General features: G+C 42.6%; 3 protein-coding genes across 9 annotated transcripts; 2 read left to right on the top strand and 1 right to left on the bottom strand.

Annotated features, from left to right (window-relative positions):
• Nucleotides 1–42: 42 nt before the first annotated feature.
• On the bottom strand, nt 43–15,097 carry LOC148341411 (putative RNA-binding protein 46). 7 transcript variants are annotated; one of them, XM_088283535.1, is made up of 15 exons: nt 14,579–15,097; nt 14,319–14,396; nt 14,137–14,238; nt 12,795–12,898; nt 10,815–10,908; nt 10,586–10,725; nt 4,022–4,195; nt 3,737–3,917; nt 3,475–3,631; nt 3,219–3,339; nt 2,768–2,862; nt 2,311–2,683; nt 2,026–2,219; nt 1,441–1,543; nt 43–949 (listed from the first exon to the last, which is right to left on the bottom strand). In XM_088283535.1, exons 7-15 carry the CDS (start codon nt 4,176–4,178, stop codon nt 870–872), a joined length of 1,461 nt encoding a protein of 486 aa, XP_088139661.1. In that variant the 5' UTR covers nt 4,179–4,195; nt 10,586–10,725; nt 10,815–10,908; nt 12,795–12,898; nt 14,137–14,238; nt 14,319–14,396; nt 14,579–15,097; the 3' UTR covers nt 43–869. The 7 variants fall into 7 exon arrangements, with proteins under 7 accessions (XP_088139661.1, XP_088139682.1, XP_088139666.1 ...); XM_088283556.1 differs by having other exon boundaries at nt 14,137–14,396; XM_088283540.1 differs by lacking the exon at nt 14,319–14,396.
• On the top strand, nt 5,674–12,532 carry tmtc1 (transmembrane O-mannosyltransferase targeting cadherins 1). The gene is made up of 19 exons (XM_088283506.1): nt 5,674–6,090; nt 6,862–7,039; nt 7,305–7,378; nt 7,594–7,770; nt 7,855–7,936; nt 8,090–8,193; nt 8,392–8,581; nt 9,078–9,199; nt 9,318–9,485; nt 9,563–9,676; nt 9,900–10,043; nt 10,135–10,243; nt 10,414–10,516; nt 10,602–10,737; nt 10,827–10,971; nt 11,158–11,295; nt 11,441–11,563; nt 11,660–11,737; nt 11,958–12,532. Exons 1-19 carry the CDS (start codon nt 5,795–5,797, stop codon nt 12,081–12,083), a joined length of 2,607 nt encoding a protein of 868 aa, XP_088139632.1. The 5' UTR covers nt 5,674–5,794; the 3' UTR covers nt 12,084–12,532.
• On the top strand, nt 13,482–18,828 carry cog5 (component of oligomeric golgi complex 5). Its single transcript, XM_088283520.1, has 22 exons — nt 13,482–13,560; nt 13,666–13,805; nt 13,932–13,989; nt 14,151–14,205; nt 14,430–14,499; nt 14,621–14,741; nt 14,916–15,046; nt 15,152–15,311; nt 15,438–15,550; nt 15,615–15,692; nt 15,764–15,845; nt 15,920–16,115; nt 16,551–16,712; nt 16,862–16,961; nt 17,088–17,198; nt 17,292–17,354; nt 17,445–17,548; nt 17,617–17,854; nt 17,948–18,024; nt 18,157–18,283; nt 18,389–18,468; nt 18,557–18,828. The coding sequence occupies exons 1-22, from the start codon at nt 13,506–13,508 to the stop codon at nt 18,675–18,677; spliced, it is 2,442 nt and encodes an 813-aa protein (XP_088139646.1). The 5' UTR covers nt 13,482–13,505; the 3' UTR covers nt 18,678–18,828.
• Nucleotides 18,829–19,031: the final 203 nt, after the last annotated feature.

The following is a 19,031-nucleotide window of genomic DNA, read 5'->3' as shown; positions in this document are numbered from 1 at the left end:
AAAAGACTTTTAATGATACGAAATTGCATGAAAATCAAAGAAACCTTGCAACTGAATACGACAATTGCAATTTTGCCATGTGTCCACTCAAAAGTCCAAAACTTCCCCAAATATATTTACACCAACTCTGCAACTCGGCAAACAAAACAAATTCTTCAAAAACATTTTGTTCCACTTACAGGCCCGCAGCTAGCTTTCAACACTTTTTAGGGCGGTCAAAGATCCCGCCATGCGTGCGATCAAAGAAATACTGCAAGGAAATCATCAACTCCAAAACAAAAGGAACAGAGCAGAAAAATAGATGCGGTAAACATTCATAACAAGCCAGATGTGTGTTTCACAAATTCCAGTAAGTTCATACAGATAAATATTACAATCCCAGATTTTTTTCATCAATTCATTTTACACACAATATAAATAAATACAATTATTCCGTCCACTGTTTATGAACGAGAATTTTGTTTTGTAAGTCCGTTCATCAACTGCTGTCTTTGAATAAATAAATAAATGACCATGTTCACCTTCAACTGCTACTTCAATCTTAGTCTCTTTCACCGTTGCAAATCATCAAAACGGTTGTAAAAATTGATGCGGAGACCTTTTAACAAATACAATTTTTGAGGATTATTATTAAAAAAATATCTATCTAATAAATAAATAACTTTCATTTTATATTTCATTTCAACACAGAAAGGACATCAATGAGAACAAGACCATGGATTGTTTCCTATGAAACTCAAACTTCAAGCTGCGCCTCTTTTGATTGTGCCTCAAGGCAGAGCGGAACAAGAACTAGCGTGGAGGTCACACTGTCCCCCCTGGACGTGTGTAAAGGCAGAGAGGCTGTGTCAACACAGGAGGTGAACGTTCTAACGTAGCAGGTCAGGACTGGTGGCATCAGACTGCATAGGTGATGGGCAACTGGACGACTCACGCATGAATGGTGCATCTGGTGGTGAGGAGGACAATGAATGAATGAACTGTTTTACTCTTGATGCTGATTGGAGGAGCTGAGTTTTTACAAACACCATCAGCTCTGTTATGTGTCACTGCAGGTTTGGTATTGAGGCATGTTGTCAGCGCCGCCTGTGTGAATAAGGTGACTCCAGAGCAGGAGGAAAAGTTTTGGATGTTTCACCGCTCATGATTTACGCGTGATCCACTACACTCTACTTTGCCGTCCAGTTGTTTGCGTGAAGATTTTCAACTAGAAATGTACAATAAAGCTATGCATCCACCTGTTGCCATTCATCCAACGGAATAATAGCTTTTGCAAACTAATCAGAGGCGCACGTTTAACATCTGGGTAAAATATGATAAATGTCGGCACACGCGGTTTCAATGACAAATAAATGAGGTTTCGTTGACTTTGAATAAAAGGTGGAAAAAATGGTCAAATTCATTGTGATTATTGGTGATGCATGTATGCGTGTGTGTTACCCAGATTCCACAGTGTGTTTTGTGCAGCAAGCTCTTTAGCGTCATCCAGCTCAACACATAACTTGTCTGGTATGAAGGATCTTCGTATCAGTGGCATCACCACCTACATGCGCACAAACAGAGCGGCGCGGTTACACATTCATTCAATATGATTGCGGTCTATTATGTGAAGGGCATTACTGCCATCTAGAGGACTGAAGTGAAAGACAGAGAGTTCAGTTTGTGTCTGGATCAGTGGATGAGTTAGCAAACAATATCCGTTCCCTTTACAGTTAATTTCCAGGCCATGCAGTGATAATTGAAAGGATCAGGTCACAAATTATTTAACGATAAATTAAAATGGAATAAAGCGTGTCCAGACAAGTTTTTTTTTATTTTTTACAGACAAATCCTTTCTGTTGTGTGTCTAACTCATATGAAGTACAAACATCCACGTTTCTAGGTGGGCGGACAAATTTAATTTAATGTTAGAGGTTTCCTCTGTGACATTTTCATTTTAAATCGCTCCGATGTGATGTGCCAAGAGCCAAGGTCAAGCCCATCTGAGCCCAAAGAATAGCGCGCAGGTGTTATCGCCATCATCACCTTGTAGACCAGCAGCAGGGTCCCGTCTTGAGCAAGCATAGAGAAGAGCTCGTACTGTGGGGGTGGCAACCTGTGCATGCAGCAATAAAAGTCCAGCAAGCTGACAGGGGATCTGATCTGATCAGGTCGCAGCAGCAGCAGGTTGGTGCGGTACAGCGGCGTGCCGGGAAAGAGCGGGAACACACGCTTGTCGGCTTTTCCGGAACACAAACAGAATGACGCTAATTGAAAAAGACATTATGCGCAGAGTTTGATCGGAAGGGCCTGAAATCGCTCATCATTTACCTGGCCCTACAGCACAATGGGGTCTCCACTGGAAAAGAGGGGGCGGGCTCAAGGGTTGCAGAGGAATGTGCTCATTCCTGCCTTCATGCTGCTCCTTGGCTCCCCCTTCTGTCTTGCTTCCCCGGGAGCCTTTACTGCCGGATCTCCTCCCCACCACCTCCTTGGAGGGCTTCGCTAGGCACACATCCACGATGCTGCCGTTGATCCTGGTGCCATTCATAATGCTGGCGACAGCGACTGCATCTTTGTGGCAGCCAAAGTGAAGGAAGGCGTGGTTGGTGAACTTCTTCATTCGCACCAACGCGCCTGCTTTGAAGCGATCACACTCGCGCTGCAGCATTTCCTCGGTGGTGCTCGGGCAAAGGTTACGTACCTGAAAAGGACGCCGGACCTTCATAAAAGAATGCTCACGGTATAGGGATGTTGGTATACACTGAACTTATTTCACACAACTTACGTGGACAACTCTGACGTTCTGCATGTTTGCTCCCTTCACCTGTTTCTCCGGCTTGGCCCAGTTCACCCAGTGGATGTGGCCCCACAGCTTCCTCACTGTGGTGAGAAGATAGTCAGGAACCTCACAAGTGCGTATTAAATGAGCTCATCAGTTTAGAGCATCTTAAGCCTTAGCATTGCTGCACTTTGATGGAGGTGTCATTTAAGTGTGTGCCCGCTGTCGCCACCTGGTGGTCCAATCATAAATGTGCGTTTGCAATTAAACCCAGATAGTCGCAACCCTCCTCAGTCCTGGTACTTCATTAAAATCAGTCCATGTGAAGTAGTAGTATTTTATTGATCATATTTTGCATATCATAAATTTAATTTCATATAAAATATTCTTCAAGGAAAGTGTGAGATGGATGTTGTTGCCATTGCAACTGGTAATACTGGCTGAGGAGAAAACTTACCAGCAATTAACTCCTTGCGGGCAAATGCCGCCTCCTTGTGAGTGTCATATTCCAAAAAGGCGTAGCCTCGATTTTGGCCGCCACTTGAATATACAGTGACGTCCCGAAGGCCTTGTGTCACCTAGGAGGTCAATGTGATGGGTTTTTTTTTTACCTCTATATTGTGATTTAATATGCATTTTTTTTTCTAGATATACATTTGGATTTGAATTTGATTCAATGTTCATCCCTAATTCACAGACATCGTTGTGTATACCTTCTTGATCTCCTTCATGATATCATCCTTACTCTTGTCTCTGGGAATGCAGCCAAGGAAGAGGCGGCAATTGTTCAGAGTGGCGCACACGCCAATAAACTTGCCAGGACGAACCTCGTATTCGTTCAGTATATGGATTGCTACTAAAGCTTCCTCCCTGGAACACAAACAACACAGTCATCATTATAATCTTCCACAATATATCACTTCTCCACTAGCAGGAGAGCTGCATCATGATAACAAGTTCTATATTCAATGTCGCCTTTTGGTGAACATGACAAAGGCGTAGCCACGGTTGTCTCCGTTAAACTCCATCATCAGCCTCAGCTCGTAGATAGTTCCAGCTGTCTCGAACAGAGGGACGAGCTCATCCTCATACATGTCTCTGGGAATATTTCCCACAAACACCTCACAGTCAATACGTGGCGCCGGACCCCCCCAGTCTGCAGATCAAGACAGTAAGTTATTTTCAAGTTTTCAATCAATCGCATGAATACAAATTAAATAGGCAAACAAGGAGCTCAGAGCATCTGTCATTTACACTCACTTGGAGGCGGTCCACCATACTTCCGCTGCCCATTCTCCTGGAGAATATCATATCCCGTCTTGTCCATGAGCGCCACCAAGGCCACCTGAATGGACAGTGACCTCCTGAACTCTTCCGTACCCTTGACAGGCAAGTCCTCCCCAAAGGATGTTGCCATGTGTCCTTGAACATAGCCTGGAAAACAGAAATTATATGTTTATGACATATTGTACACAAATTTCTACACATTATGAAATAGGGGCTTGAGTGCTGTAGAGAAGAAACGGTTTAAAGTTAATTGAAATGGCCACCACTCGGCATTAATTGACATTTTTTTTATTTAAACACACATGGAGCCCTTCATGTTGGGTAAATTATTATTTAATAGGACACCAATTTATCCCTCTGTCGCGAGTTGGGGGTTTTTTTTCACCAAAATGTCGGATACGTCGATAATGACGACTTAACAAACTATGAACACGACGAGAGGCAGTTAAATTGCGCCAGCCTTCATGCTAACGGCTAGCACACGATATTTGTGAAGACTCTCGAAGAACACTTACCACGTCTGTTTTCCGCCATTAAATTCGTAGTATTTTGTTATATTCTGAAAGAAATTTAAACTCCACTCAGCAACAGTTTGGGGATAATTTAACAGAAGTCCTCCTGGTTTAAAGGTCTCACGAAGGCTGGCACAAACGTGAGCTGCTCTCAGCCAATCAGCAGTTCTGATTATGCCGGTACCGCGGAACTTGAATAATGTAATAAAAATCAAGAATCTTATAGTACAGTAAACACGAAAATAGTAATTAGTGTAAAAAATAGTGCCGATAAACTAATAAATGTTATATTAGTCATATTAGTTATGAAAGGGAAAACAAGTTTGGCAATGGATGGTCTTTATCAAATTAACCACTAGATGGCACACTTGTATTAGAGTATATTCCTCTCCATAGAGAAAAGTCAGGATAAATGGTTGTGGAGTTGTGACTACGTCATACTTTAATCCTGATAATGCATTTTTGATGCAGATATTTGAGTGTTTTTTTTAAATAAAATAGTGAGAAACTGGAGGAGACTCAACGAGGCTGCACACTAAGAGGTGAGAACATTCTGGACCTCCCCTCATGTTTTGCACCTGTATGTATTATCGCTGAATTGTGGCACAGTATCAAGATAGATAGGAATAATGCAACCATGTGAAAATGGCAGGAAAGTCAAAGGTATTAAAAATTCTCCTCTTGAGTGTACCACCACATAGCTCCGCCCTCTCCCGATGTATTAAAAAGACCATAAACCCACAATTGCATCCGTATAATAGTGTACCGATATAAACTTTAAATTCCACAATGTGCTTATATTTAATTCCTCAACAATCAGTGTTTACATCTGCTCACAGACTGGCAATGGTAACAACCTCTTGCGCATGCGTCATAAGGCGGGTTTTTAATGTGCCCTTCCCTAACACAGTTTAAACTCGTACATTCCATCACTTTGTATATCTTTCTCACTTTAGAAGCGTAACCAGGTACTCGCTATCTGAGTTAGCAAATTCATTTATTACACACATTTTTGTCATACAATCGACACCTTTTCGTTCCCCTGCCTTTCAGCATCGAGTTCTGAACTAAATTGCTCTTTTCCGATTTTACGTGAAGGTATCACAACACGACCAACTGTCCTCTTTAAATTCACCTCTCACGGACACTCCCTGCCTAACGTAATGGACGAATCTTTTAGTGTCCGCACATTCATCTGCTGCCCGCATGCACCTTTGGAGAAAGCAGGGCTGACATGACATCCCCGGCAAGAGAGCGAAACCTCCCCCAGCATCCATCGAAACCCGCTCGGCAGCCGACACTGTGGACTGCGAGTCGCTGCGCGGCTTTGGTCACACTGTGCGTGTTGTGTTACAGCAACTCTATCCATGGGGAGTTGGTGCACGACGATGTTTGGGCGATTATCAACAATCCAGACGTTCGACCGAGCTCCAGTCTCCGTAACATCTTCACGAACGATTTTTGGGGGAAGAGGATGTCGGACAATACGAGCCATAAATCCTACAGACCGTTTTGCATTCTCACCTTCAAGTAAGTTCTTTGCACGACGTTAAAGACCAATGTTAAATTTCGTTGAATGCAATTTGAATAATACTGAGAAGAGAACGGAGTTTTATCTACATATGCGCAGTTGAACGAAATCCGCGCTCGTTATGACGTCATGCAGCACCGATGCCGTAATCCCGTCACACGTCACTATCATCTTTTTTTTTTTAATTTTACATTAGCATAACCTTGCCGTGGATGCATATACCATAGACTCTATTTTTAAACATTTTATGGATCCCCTGTAAATTCATGTTTTCCCAGTTTACTGTATAAAAGGCACTGACACTTAATATTCTACATTTGTATCACTTAGCAGGGCACCGTGTGCGTGCAAATGTATTCTTCAATGCCAGGTTGTGAAGTTTTACACCTGACACTTCCGTCTCTCACCCTATTCTGTTCAATATGTTCGATACAACTCTTTTCCAGACCAGTACAAGTTGCAGTAGGCCACTCAGATCGAGTAGTAACAGATACCAAGTAACCGATACCACAAGTACTTGTGATACATAAAATTCCAATTAAGCCAAGGAGAGATTGATTTTAAGAGAGCCCTTTCATCGATTCCAGACAAAAGGCACATAATTCACACTGCAATGGAGAATTAAGATCCGAAAATGAAACACAAATCTCTGAATTTACGATTAATTTGTGATAAAAAAACAATAACTCCCTGCACGATGATACAAATTAAAAAATAAAATTCATCCCAGGGTAAAATGAAGTGAAAAGGACCTTTTCTGTCTCTCTCAGGTTGAATATCCTCCTGGGCGGCATGACGCCAATGTACTTCCACATGGTCAACGTGTGTCTGCACTGCGCCGTCACCTGCATGCTGATGCACACGTGTGAACGGTGTGTGTTTGAAGAGTCGCACCTGGCCTTCGTCACGTCCGTCCTGTTCGCGGTGCACCCTGTCCATACCGAGGCTGTGAGTTCATGACGCACGCAAAATTGTAATTACCTGCTATATTACAAATACTCGGGAGTATTGCTGATCACATAAAATTAATTATTCATTTGCTAGATTTTGTTTAATACATGTGTAATACAGGGACTACTACATTTTTTTTCTTGCTGCGCGTCTCCAATATGAAAAAAAAAAAAAAAAAAAAGCCGGCACAACCACTGGTCACCAGATTGACGAGCGTGAAAGTTAGCGGTTCTTTTTAAATATCTCGCGTCTTGCTTTGCAGGTCTCTGGAATAGTGGGAAGAGCTGATCTATTGGCTGGTCTGCTCTTCTTGCTCGCATTCCTTTCCTATATCAGGTAAGCTGAATTCATATTTAAATTCTAAAAAGAAAATAGAGTCGAAAATAGCAACTGGTTGTTGGCAACTAGTTTTTGAAGAGCTGGCTAATTTTTACTAATCCCGCCTCCATTTGAGTCGCTTTTTTTTTTTTTTTTAAATAAAATTTTAATAAACGTATTTGACTTTTCCTGCAAAATTACTTGTGTGGTTTTCCCATTTGTCATCCTCGCAGGAGCGTCGGCGTGAACACGTCTGAGGACTCGACGCCCTCAACGGTGTCTGCGGGGTCTCTGCTCGTCAGTTTGCTGCTCGGCACGTGTGCCATGTTGGTGAAGGAGACGGGCATCACCGTGTTTGGGGTTTGCATGTTTTACGACGCCCTCGTGCTCTGCGGCAAGCCCCTCTTCGGGTAAGCACGACTTACTCAAAGTAGCAGAAAAAGTCTTTTTTTTTTTTTTTTTATTAATAGATAGTAATGAAATCTGTTTGTCAGTCACCTGTCTGGATCGGACTTGAGACAACTTCTCCAGATCTGGAAACCTTTCATTAAAAGAGCCTGCGTTGTCTCGAGCTACGTGAGTATTTTTTTTTTTTTTAATATGATGCATTTTATAGTTTCATACATTTAATCGCTTTCATGCTTTTAAATGAAACGTGGAAGCAATATATAATTTTTTTTTTTTTGCGCCGTGTTTTAAACTGCACTAATGACTTTTTTTCCTTTTCAGGTATTGGCCATTGTTTCAATCAGATTGTGGTTGATGGGAGGTTCTATGCCTCTGTTTTCCGAACAGGACAATCCCGCATCCTTTGCACCTTACTTGCTTACCAGGTCGGGTTTATATCCTTTTTTTTTTTTTTTTTTTTTTAAACGTACGTGTTATTTGATTCCAACTGTATTTACTGCGGCACCAAAAATGACATGAAATCGTCCGAAACCAAACTTCAGATCACTTGGGTCAACTTTAAGAAATTTGAGATTGGATACATATTTTTTAACCTTTTTTTTTTTTTGTCTACCTCTCCTCAGAATTTTGACTTACTCTTACTTGCTGTGCTTCAACACCTGGCTGCTGCTGGCCCCCGTCGTGCTATGCTACGACTGGCAAGTGGGTAGCATCCCCCTCGTTGAGTCGCTGAGTGATATTCGCAATATGGCCACCGTGCTGCTAGTTGTGGTCATGGTTGCCCTCTGTCTGCATTGTATCCATTCATTGCAGGTAATGATTTTTTTTTTTTTTTTAACTTCAAATTTGATTTTAAATTACCGGTGTGAATTTGCTCGACGTGTCGCATTTAATGATTATTTGTTATTCGCGATGACAACCAAAATTGAGTCACGCGCTACTCCGTGACCGCTTTTCTCAACAAAGCAGAAGCATCAAGAAGGAAAGCGTCCATCTCATTTTTCACGTCTCATAAAAATGAACTAAGAGTTCAGCAACACTTGTCCTACAGATTCTTGCACGTGGCGCATGCAGAGGACACATTAACCAACACAAATAACACTTTGCCGGGTGTTCATGTAATTCTGATGGCGCTACTGCTGATCTGTACCAGCGTTGCAGCTCTGCTTACCTTTTGGCTTCGGCCTGATTGTGTTTTCGTGTTATACATCGCTTGAAAAGAGCGTCACTAGCTATCAAGTCACAGGAAGAGAAACTTTACTTCATATGTAATAGATTTTGTCTTTCTTCCTTTTGTTTTTTATTCCAGAGTCAAAAGCGTAAGGAGGTGTTGATGGGACTAATGTTTCTGGTGTTTCCTTTCATTCCTGCGAGTAACCTTTTCTTCAGGGTGGGATTCGTGGTGGCCGAAAGGGTTCTTTACATGCCAAGGTGAGTATTTCTCACTTTGAAAACTAACAACACTCTTTACAACATTTTCTGCTCTTCCTCCTCCTTATTTATTTATTTTTTTTTTTTTTAATTTTGTCTTCCAACGCTACTCTTGCAGCATGGGTTACTGTATCCTGGTGGTTCATGGCCTCAGTCGCCTCTTTTCATTGGTGGGCCGATTTGGCACCACAGTTCTTAGTGCCTCGATGCTATTGCTGCTGCTGTTGTTCTCCTGGAAGACTGTTCAGCAGAACAAAGTCTGGCTTTCCAGGGAGGCCCTCTTCAGGTGAGTGTTTGTATTGCAGAGCATTTTATTTACGATATCAGTTTGGCCGTTTAAATGATTATTCCTCCTCGTTTCAGTTCTGGCATCTGGACGCTGCCTCACAATGCCAAAGTGCACTACAACTACGCCAACTTCCTAAAGGACAGCACTCGGCACCAAGAAGCTATTTACCACTACACCATTGCCCTCAGGTCTGATTCCGACTTTTTTATGCTTCATAAGTGCAGCGTAAATGTGCGCATAATATTGATTTTGCGGCAAAATCTACAGACACATTAACATATTTTCTGGAGTAAACCAGCCCATCCTTAACTCATTCACTACCAGCCGAGTTAAAAAAAAAAAAAGGATCTTTGACGTCTTTAGCCATCAATGGTAGTGAGTCAATCTTATGAAAATTCCTTTGCTTTTCAGGTTGTACCCCCGCCACGCCAGTGCTATGAACAACCTCGGCACTCTAACGCACAATCCGGAGGAGGCCGAGCGCTACTACCGGAGCGCACTGGACATCAATCCTCAACATAATCGAGCACTCTTCAACTTGGGAAACCTCCTCAAGTAAGTCGCGCGCAGAAAGCATGTGCACATGCACGTTCATTTGAATTGACTCTCCATTGAGATATTTAGCCATCATAATGTTCTTACCTAGGTCACAGGGCAAGGAGAAAGAAGCAGAGGTACTGCTGCGGGACTCCATTAACTATGGTCCACATTTTGCCGATGCTTATTCCAGTCTAGCATCACTCTATGCTGACCAGGTAAATTTTAATGCGCTGAAAAAAAAATCATCTAAACATCTTAATATTCAGGAGCAGGGGTGGGGTGGCCATTGGGAATTTTGGGGAAATGAACACCCCCATCGCAAACTATGTTTAGGTGCATGACGGCCCGAACTGAGTCGATCGTCTCTATCAACGTTCTTTTGCAGAAACGCTATAGTGAAGCCCATGAAATGTATTTAAAAGGTATCGAGAATTGTCCTGACAACTCGGACCTGCATAATAACTATGGAGTGTTTCTGGTTGACACCGGTAAGGTAACCGTTATTGTTCCGTACATTCCAATCAAAAAAAAAAAAAAAAAAGTAGCCTCCTACTTACCCTTCCTCTTCTACAGGAAAGGAGGAGCTGGCAGCTTTTCACTATCAGCAGGCGATTCAACTCAAACCAGCTCACTATGTGGCCATGGTCAACCTGGGCCGCTTGCTCCGCTCTTCCAATTTGAACAAAGAGGCAGAGTCCTGGTATAAAAGGTACAGTAGCTTTATTGATTTGATTTTTTTTTGTGACTTGGGTTATGCAGTTATCTGAAAGAGGAAAACAAAACTACCTTTGCCTGCAGAGCGCTTGAGGTGACGAGGAAGGTGGAGATCCTCGCGCCGCTCGGGGCGCTGTACTACAACACTGGCCGCTACGAAGAAGCCCTGCATGTTTACAGAGAGGCGGTTAGCCGACAGCCAGGGAACGCCGACATTTGGCTGGCACTGGTTAGCAAGCGCACGGCACTCGGAAAGATTGTTGTCAGATTTGAACAGAAGATTAGTCCCACAGAGGAGGAGCTGAGGAGGAAGTTGAAGAAGCTAGCTTATAAGACAACTACAACCTAGTAGAAAATCCTTTAGAACACATTTTAAACTTATTGAAATAATGCTCGTCTATTTTTCCCCAATCAGGCTCAGGTGTTAGCCATGGCCGGTCACACAAAAGATGCCGAGAAAATGACCCGGGACATCATTTCCAGAGGTAACAGATGCATTGAATGTTACCGCCTCCTGTCTTCCATCTACAGCAAGCATGGAAACCATACGGAGGTGTGTACTATAAAATGATAAATCATTCAGCTCTCAGTTGGAGATGGAGTGGTTACCATGGAAACTAAGCCTGAACGCATCTCTCTTTTTACGGAATGTTAATGAAAATGTATCTAACTATTTGGGCATGATGCGTTTGTGTCAGGCTCTGGAATCTCTGAACAGCGCTCTAGAGCAGAATCCCGACGATCTCACAGTGAGAGCCGAGTTGTATTTCTCCAAAGGAAACCAACTACGGGAGATGAACCAAATGGACCTAGCTTTTGAGGTACTAATTATAGTTAGTTCCTTTCTGTTAAGCTTTAGAGTGATTCAGGATCGATGTGTCATGAAATTTACCATCATCTCTATTTTTCCTCACTAGAGCTATAAATTGGCTGTGGAACTCAAACCGGATCAGTCACAAGCCTGGATGAACATGGGAGGGATTCAACATATTAAGGTGTAAAAAATACTGTCATCAAAATAATCTTGATGTTATCCCATTCGGGGTCACCAAAAAAAAAAAAATTACAAACTGACGTACAAAAATGCATTTTGGGCATCGGCTATATGACATGACTCCTTCTTGTGACTGGCTCCAAGTTAGCCCTTAAATCATTCAGTAGCCACAGCAGTAAATCAGATCCTAAGTGTGTGTGTGTGGGTGTGTGTTCCTTCAGGGAGACTACGCAGCAGCCCGAATGTACTACCAGAGAGCGTTGAGTCTCAATCCTGGCTCCAAACTTCTGAAAGAAAATCTGGAGAAGCTGGATCGGCTCGAGAGGCGGATGACAGGAGTGTCATAGTCCGCCCGCTGGACGTTGCCTCATCCTGAGGACTTCACAGCATTTGCCACCAAATGGCCTTTGCTAAACTAGGCTGCAGTTGGGATTCTGTTGACCCGTTTCGCTGTAACCCGGTTTGGTGATGGTGTGGAAGAGGAGCGAGTATTTATCGGACTCTAGGCTGGTTGAGCCACAACTTGGAAGCATTTTAAGTGCGGGATCTCCTGGAAACAACAAGGCACTCTAATATCATTAAAATGCTGAAGAACACTCACAGATTGCAAACGTTTTGGCTTAGGCTGATTTAACAGACTCATGTAAAGCCTCTGCGACTGTTTTTATTTTCAAATGTTTAACAAGATCATTCTTGCTCTGTATGTTTTTAATATTTAAATTCTTCTTATGTAATCTTTATATACTGTAAATCTATACCATATCCATATTATGTTTTAAAGTACTTGAAAAGTAAATGCTTGATTTTTATTGTATTCTACAGGACGGATACAAATATGTTAGTGATGTGCAATACAGTGCTGGTGAGGCACTGAGTCAGATTTAGAAATTTATCAGTCGGGCAGTGGCTGGACTTTTCAACATCAGAGTAATTGGAGTCTAGTATATTGTGAGGAGTGAAAAGTAAAACGGTAGGGCGAATATCATTGGAAATGCTTGAAGGCTGGAGGACACAGGTAAGAGTGACAGAGAGAGGGAAAAACGAGAGGCCTTACTTACTGGTCGATTAGCTTGGTTGGAAGGCCGATGCTCTGTGCTTCCTAATGGTTTTTTTGTTGGCTCCGATGATCATTCTGTCATCGGTTTGGGTTTGTGATTGTGAACTGCAGGCGAAAAGCAGCGATTGGAGCAGGCAAATTAATGCAAAACTGGGGTGCAAGTGTAATCTAATAATATAATTATAATACATATATATATATATATATATATATATATATATATACACAAGCCACGTGTTTATTCTATCGTTCCATTTTTTGGGGAGGTTATATTTGTATTGATTTGTAGAAAAATGAACGACAACACAATAACTAGCAAAAAAAAAGCATTGATCATGTGAGGAAAATTGACTGATATGCATTTTTAACTTAGTGTTTAAAGCGAGAAACGTAATAAAAATTGAAATATATTTGGAAGTAAACATTTACATACGGTATCTTTGGTATTTTTCTTCTGCCCAAATGCATGAGTATGTGTTTGAACGAGCCAACAAGTCTTGCACTTGGAGAAAGTCGCTTTATGAAATTCGGTCCCGTTATATGCATTGGTTTAATGGCGGATATGCCACATCAAATATGGCGAACGCGCTGACGTATTGCAGTAACGGATCAAACACGCAAGGAGATATCTTTTATAGATCGTGTACGGCTGCCACGAAGAAGAAACAAACCCGTAGAAGAAGAATTCTTTGTATCGTTTGCGGAAGTCAACATGGATAACTTGTTTCACGGCAGAGACGCGTCCCTAAATTCATCATTAAAAGACGGTAAATTCATTCACATCATCGATCAACTGTGATTGAAATATTTGCAACGTAGTTTTAGATTTGGCAAACATTGTGGTAAAATCTGTCATGTTTTTGTGTTTGTAGAATTCTATGCAGATTTCCTTGCTGGGGATTTCGATGTGAAGATTTATACTGCTCAAGCAATCCATCATGCTGTCATTGCCGAACAGCTAGCGAAGCTCGCGCAAGGAATCAGTCAACTTGATAAAGAGCTGCACAGCCAGGCAGGAACGCTTACACTGCTCGACAACACTCTTTTGAAGTCTAAAGACTGCTGTGTGACGTTTGCAGACTATTTCAAAGGTGAAGTAAATGAAAGGAAGAATGTTATAGTTTTCTTTGCCTTCCAGGTGGTTGCAAGACATGAGGATTTATTGGCTCAGGCAACTGGGATAGAGTCTCTTGAAGGTATGCATTTCTATAATGCGTTATAACATTAAGGGTTGGCATAAGACGTGAGAAATGGCATGGGAATATTTATGTACCGTGCATAGAACTCACACATTGTCAATATTTTCAAATGTCAGTTTGTGACGTTTTACTGAAAGGACGTACATGTTTGTGTTTAGGGGTCCTCCAGATGATGCAGACGAGGATCAGTGCTCTACAGGCGGCTGTTGACAGGTTCCGTTGGTGTCGGCGTCTTTGTAGCGCTTTCTATGCAGGATTTAAAATGCTTTTACTTTTTCGTGTATGATCTGAGGAGGATAATTGAATATTACTCATGTTTAGCTGACCTGATTAGAAGTGATCAGATATCCGGCTATTATTTTTTGTTTGAATAGTATCAATTGATCGAGTCTCTTCCAACATTTCTGACAAAAAAATTAAAAAAAATGTATTTTCAGGATAAGAGTCAAAATAGTGGACCCATACAACAAGATCGTGACCAGGATCACTCAGCTGAGTAGATTACAGGTAAGGCCTCCATATTTTGTTCAAGATACAAGGCGTAGTAACGGGATGAGAACCACGGGGGTGATATTGAGAGTAGTACCTTATCTGAATCACTCGCTTCTGCTGTCCCTTCACTGTCCAGGTGGCCTGCGACCTTCTGCGGAGAATTATTCGGATCCTGCACCTCAGCAAGAGGCTTCAGGTTCAGCTTCAGGGTGGCAGTCGGGAGATAACGAAGGCTGCTCACAGTCTCAACGAACTAGGTGAGGACATACAGTAAACGGCGCTGTACAGTTAAGCCTTATAGCTGCGTAGTAAAGCATGTACAGAATGAACAATAGGGGTCCCGAGATTGACCCCTGGGCAACTCCACAGGTCCATTTCTGTGCTCATAAAACATTAACATTGTTTGTCCCCCTTCCCCACAAATACACCAGATTATCTGTCACAAGGAGTCGATTTGAGCGGCATTGAGGTGATTGAGAATGACCTGGTACTGATCAGTAGAGCAAGACTGGAGGTTGAGAACCAGGCCAAGCGATTATTGGAGCAGGGAACAGAGATTCAGGTAAGAAACCACACAAAAACAAACGTAGAATCCTGATCAAATTATGTCTGTGTTTTCGAGAAGTCTTGGAAACTGTACGAGATTAATTTCTCTTGTCTCTGTCAGAATCCGACACAGGTTGGCACAGCTTTGCAGGTCTTCTACAACCTCGGTAGTCTGAGGGAGACAATCAGCTCTGTTGTGGGGGCTTACCAGACTAGCATACAGGACAGCATCATCGGCGCTCTGGACATTAAAGGCCTGACACAGCCATCCAACCCCAGAGGTAAACCCAGAACAATTTGGTTTTCTTTGAAAGAAATGTTGGCATGGAGGTTGGGGGGTTCAATCCAATGTCAAAGGGTCCTTGAGCAAGATACTGAACAGGAGCCAACGGAATCTCTTCCCTCAGGTGCCCCCGGGAGAGCAATTCTTCCAACTCCAGGCAGCACAGCAGCTTTCCGTGCTGCGCTTTGGACAAACCTGGAGAAACTAATGGACCAGATATTTGCTGCGTGCAAACAAGTAAGAGAATATGAAAAAAAAAAATGAGTATGATTTTCAGTAATTCTGCAACTTTTTTTTTTAGGTGCAGCATCTTCAGAAGGTCCTGAAGAAGAAGAGAGACCCGGTCACTCACAAGTGTTTCATTGATGAGATAATTAAGGCGAGGCATCATCATCGATTATAAGAGTTGTGGATTTTTCATGATGGTAATTTTGTAACATCTTATGACAGGATGGTGAGCCTGATATACTCTTCACCTTTTGGACTGATGTGACTAACAAATTAAGAGAGGAATTCCACAAAGCAACTCAAGGTAAGAATTTGCGACTGAATTGAGAAATAAAAAAAATAAAAAAAATCCTCATTTCAATTTTTTTTATACAACAGCCTCAACTTTTCTGAAGCAAGCGTTTGAAGGAGAGTATCCAAAATTGTTGCGACTTTACAATGAGCTGTGGCGTCGCCTCCAGCAGTATAGCGCCAGCCTGCACAGCTCACTGATAAACAGCGGCGGCATGGATGCCACCCTGGAGCCGGAAAACGACAACCTTGACCTGTTCTCTCAAAGCAAACACGACTACAAGTAAGGATTTAACCGAAATACCTAACTTGAAATATTATTATATCGGCAGGAGACAAAAGGAGGTTGTGGGCCCATTTTGGGTGGTCTTCGGATAGCTTGGAAAATAAATAAATTCAGTATTACCTTTCAGTGTGGCGATCACTTGAAGACTTCACAAAAGCAGACGTTTTTTTTTTTTGGTTGAGGCACAGATGAACGTTGCACATTTGTACAGCCCTGGTCCACCTGCTTGCTTTGTATAGGATGCAACAAAAAATTTTTAAAAAAATTACATTTGACTAAAAATGTCAGTCCTGTAACTAGAGTGAGACTTTATGAATAAAATGTGTGAGTGTTGAAAGCCGTCAAAAAGCCATGTTAGCCGACAGTAGCGAATTAGCATCAAACTGAATTTGTCAAATATCAAAAATACATTTTTTGTGTGTGTGTGTGCAGTCCAGAGAGGGCTCTGAAGGATTCCCTTCAACCGTATGAAGCGGCTTACCTGTCCAAGTCGCTCTCTCGCCTCTTCGACCCCATCAACCTCGTGTTCCCGATGGGCGGGCGCAACCCGCCCTCCAATGACGAGTTGGACAGCATCATCAAGACCATCAGCAGGCAAGTAACTTCTTTTTGCCTGAATCCCCTTGAGGGTATTTCCACAAATAATGGCCACTCGGCAAAATGGCACATTTACATTTTGTGTATCATTGAATTGATATGAAAAGATGTAAAATGTCCTGCTTTTGTTTTTGTTTTTTTTGCAGTGAGCTGAATGTAGCGTCTATGGATTCAGACCTCTCTCTTGCTGTTGCGAAGAATGCTGCCAAGACCGTGCAACTCTTCTGTGTTAAGTCTGAGCAGCTGGTACGTTTACTGCCATTTTTTGGGACTATAAGCCGCACTCAAAATAATTTCTCAAAAATCAACAGTGCATTTTTTTTTTTTTTAGTTCGGAGCAGTTTGAGAGCTACTTTTCTTTTTGTCCTATAGTTGTGTACTCAGGGTGACGCCAGTCAGGTGATCGGTCCATTATCTGAAGGCCAGAGGAGGAACACTGCCGTGGTCAACTCACTTTTCCGTCTGCAACAGGCTGTTGCCAAGGTTAAATGATGATGCGGAAATTTCTGCACTCTTGCCTATATTCTCACGCTGGGACGTACATGACAGTTTTTTTCTTTTTTTTTTTTTCCCCAGATCATTTCGGGTTTGGGGTCGAGTCTGACAGCTCCCGCAGAGGCGCTTTCTTCTTCTTTGGGGGTTAAGTCCAAACTGTCACTTTGTGTTACCGCTTTATGTGTAACCTTGTGCACATTGGATTCTTATTTTTTTTAATTTATTTATTTTTAGGAAGTGCAAGCCCTGATGAGCAGCGCAGTGCAGCCTCTCTTGCAGTCAGTCAGTGATTCAATCGAGGCCATTATCATCACGCTACACCAGGAGGACTTCTCAGGGTCAGTTATTTATTGAAATATTAAAACTATATAATTATTAATTTAAAAAAAAATTTTTTTTGTTTAAGAAAGCTACCCAGTCCCGATAAGCCCGACGTCGTCTGCTCCCTCTACATGAAGGAGCTGCAGGGGTTCATCTCCCGAGTCATGACCGACTACTTCCGACACTTCGAGTGCACGGACTTCATCTACGAAAGCACCGAGTCCATCGCTCAGAGAGCGATCGAGCTGTTCGTGCGGCACGCTAGCTTGTTGCGCCCGCTGGGCGAAGGCGGAAAGATGCGTCTGGCTGCTGACTTTGCACAAGTTAGGGCTGGAAAAAATGTTTTCACTCGACTATGATGTCCCGGGGTTATTTTTGAATATCTGCGTTTGTCTATTTTTTTTTTTCTCTCCAAGATGGAGATGGCTGTAGCGCCGCTATGCAGGCGAGTGTCTGATTTGGGGAAACCTTACAGAGTGCTTCGATCCTTTAGGTATGTTGGCGCTTTGGATCGGCGCCCCCTTGTGGGCAATATTGAGAGGCGAACTATGCAGCTAAGCACATAAAAGACTTTTAGTAAAACATTGCGGTGCTGTCGTACGTTACTTTTGATGCTATCTTTCAGGCCGCTGCTGTTTCAAACAAGTAACCTCATCGTCAAGAGTCCAGCTGTGGGCGACTTGATTCCTTACAGCACCGTGCTTCACTTCCTCTTCGCCAGGGCGCCGTCTGAGCTCAAGTCACCTAACCAGGCCTGTACACATAACACACGTTATTACAAAACGCTCTCAAGTGAAAGGTGTCACGGCTAGTACAAATTTTCATGCAAGGATTTAATGGAAGTTTGTGGCCCACAGAGAGCCGAGTGGTCGGTCACTCGTTATTCCCAGTGGATGGACGACCATCCCTCGGAGAGAGACCGTCTCATGCTCATCAGGTAGGCGTGTCGCGACCAACGGACGTCACAAATTCTCCATTTTATCTAAGACTGCGTCGGAATTTTAATTCTTTGTGTTTTTCAATAGGGGCACTTTGGAGGCGTACGTCCAGTCTGTGAGGGCTCGGCAGGGGAAGGAGTTTGCGCCAATTTATCCCATAATGCTCCAGCTGTTGCAGCGAGCCTCTTCGTCGGAAGTGAAAGGATGATGACGACGAGAGTGCTGAAAATAGTTCTGAACTACTCTATTGACGTTTGTCTGCTTTTCCGGTTGAAACTGATGTAAAATTAAACGTTGGCAACAAGGACATGATGTAACTTCTGTAAGGCCTGGTACACAAATAAAAATTTTCAAATGTGTTTAGATTTTTTAATTTGTGGCTTCTCGCACATTAGCATAGTTAGGCAGATGGACTTTGAAACCACTTACATTGATATAAAATTTAAAGCGATCAAAGGCGTCCGTCTTGGTTTCCAAACTGAGCCCCCACCTCATTAACTACTTACACGGCAATATCAAGCAGGTCCGTTTTCGAGCTGTGTGACGTGCCGAAGATTATATT

This window comes from Idiotropiscis lumnitzeri, chromosome 2 (genome assembly GCF_059441095.1).
Source record: "Idiotropiscis lumnitzeri isolate Australia: NSW breed Sydney's pygmy pipehorse chromosome 2, RoL_Ilum_1.0, whole genome shotgun sequence".
Lineage (NCBI taxonomy): Eukaryota > Metazoa > Chordata > Actinopteri > Syngnathiformes > Syngnathidae > Idiotropiscis > Idiotropiscis lumnitzeri.
Note: the sequence above shows the minus strand (reverse complement) of the source record. Positions and strands in the feature narration are given on the sequence as shown.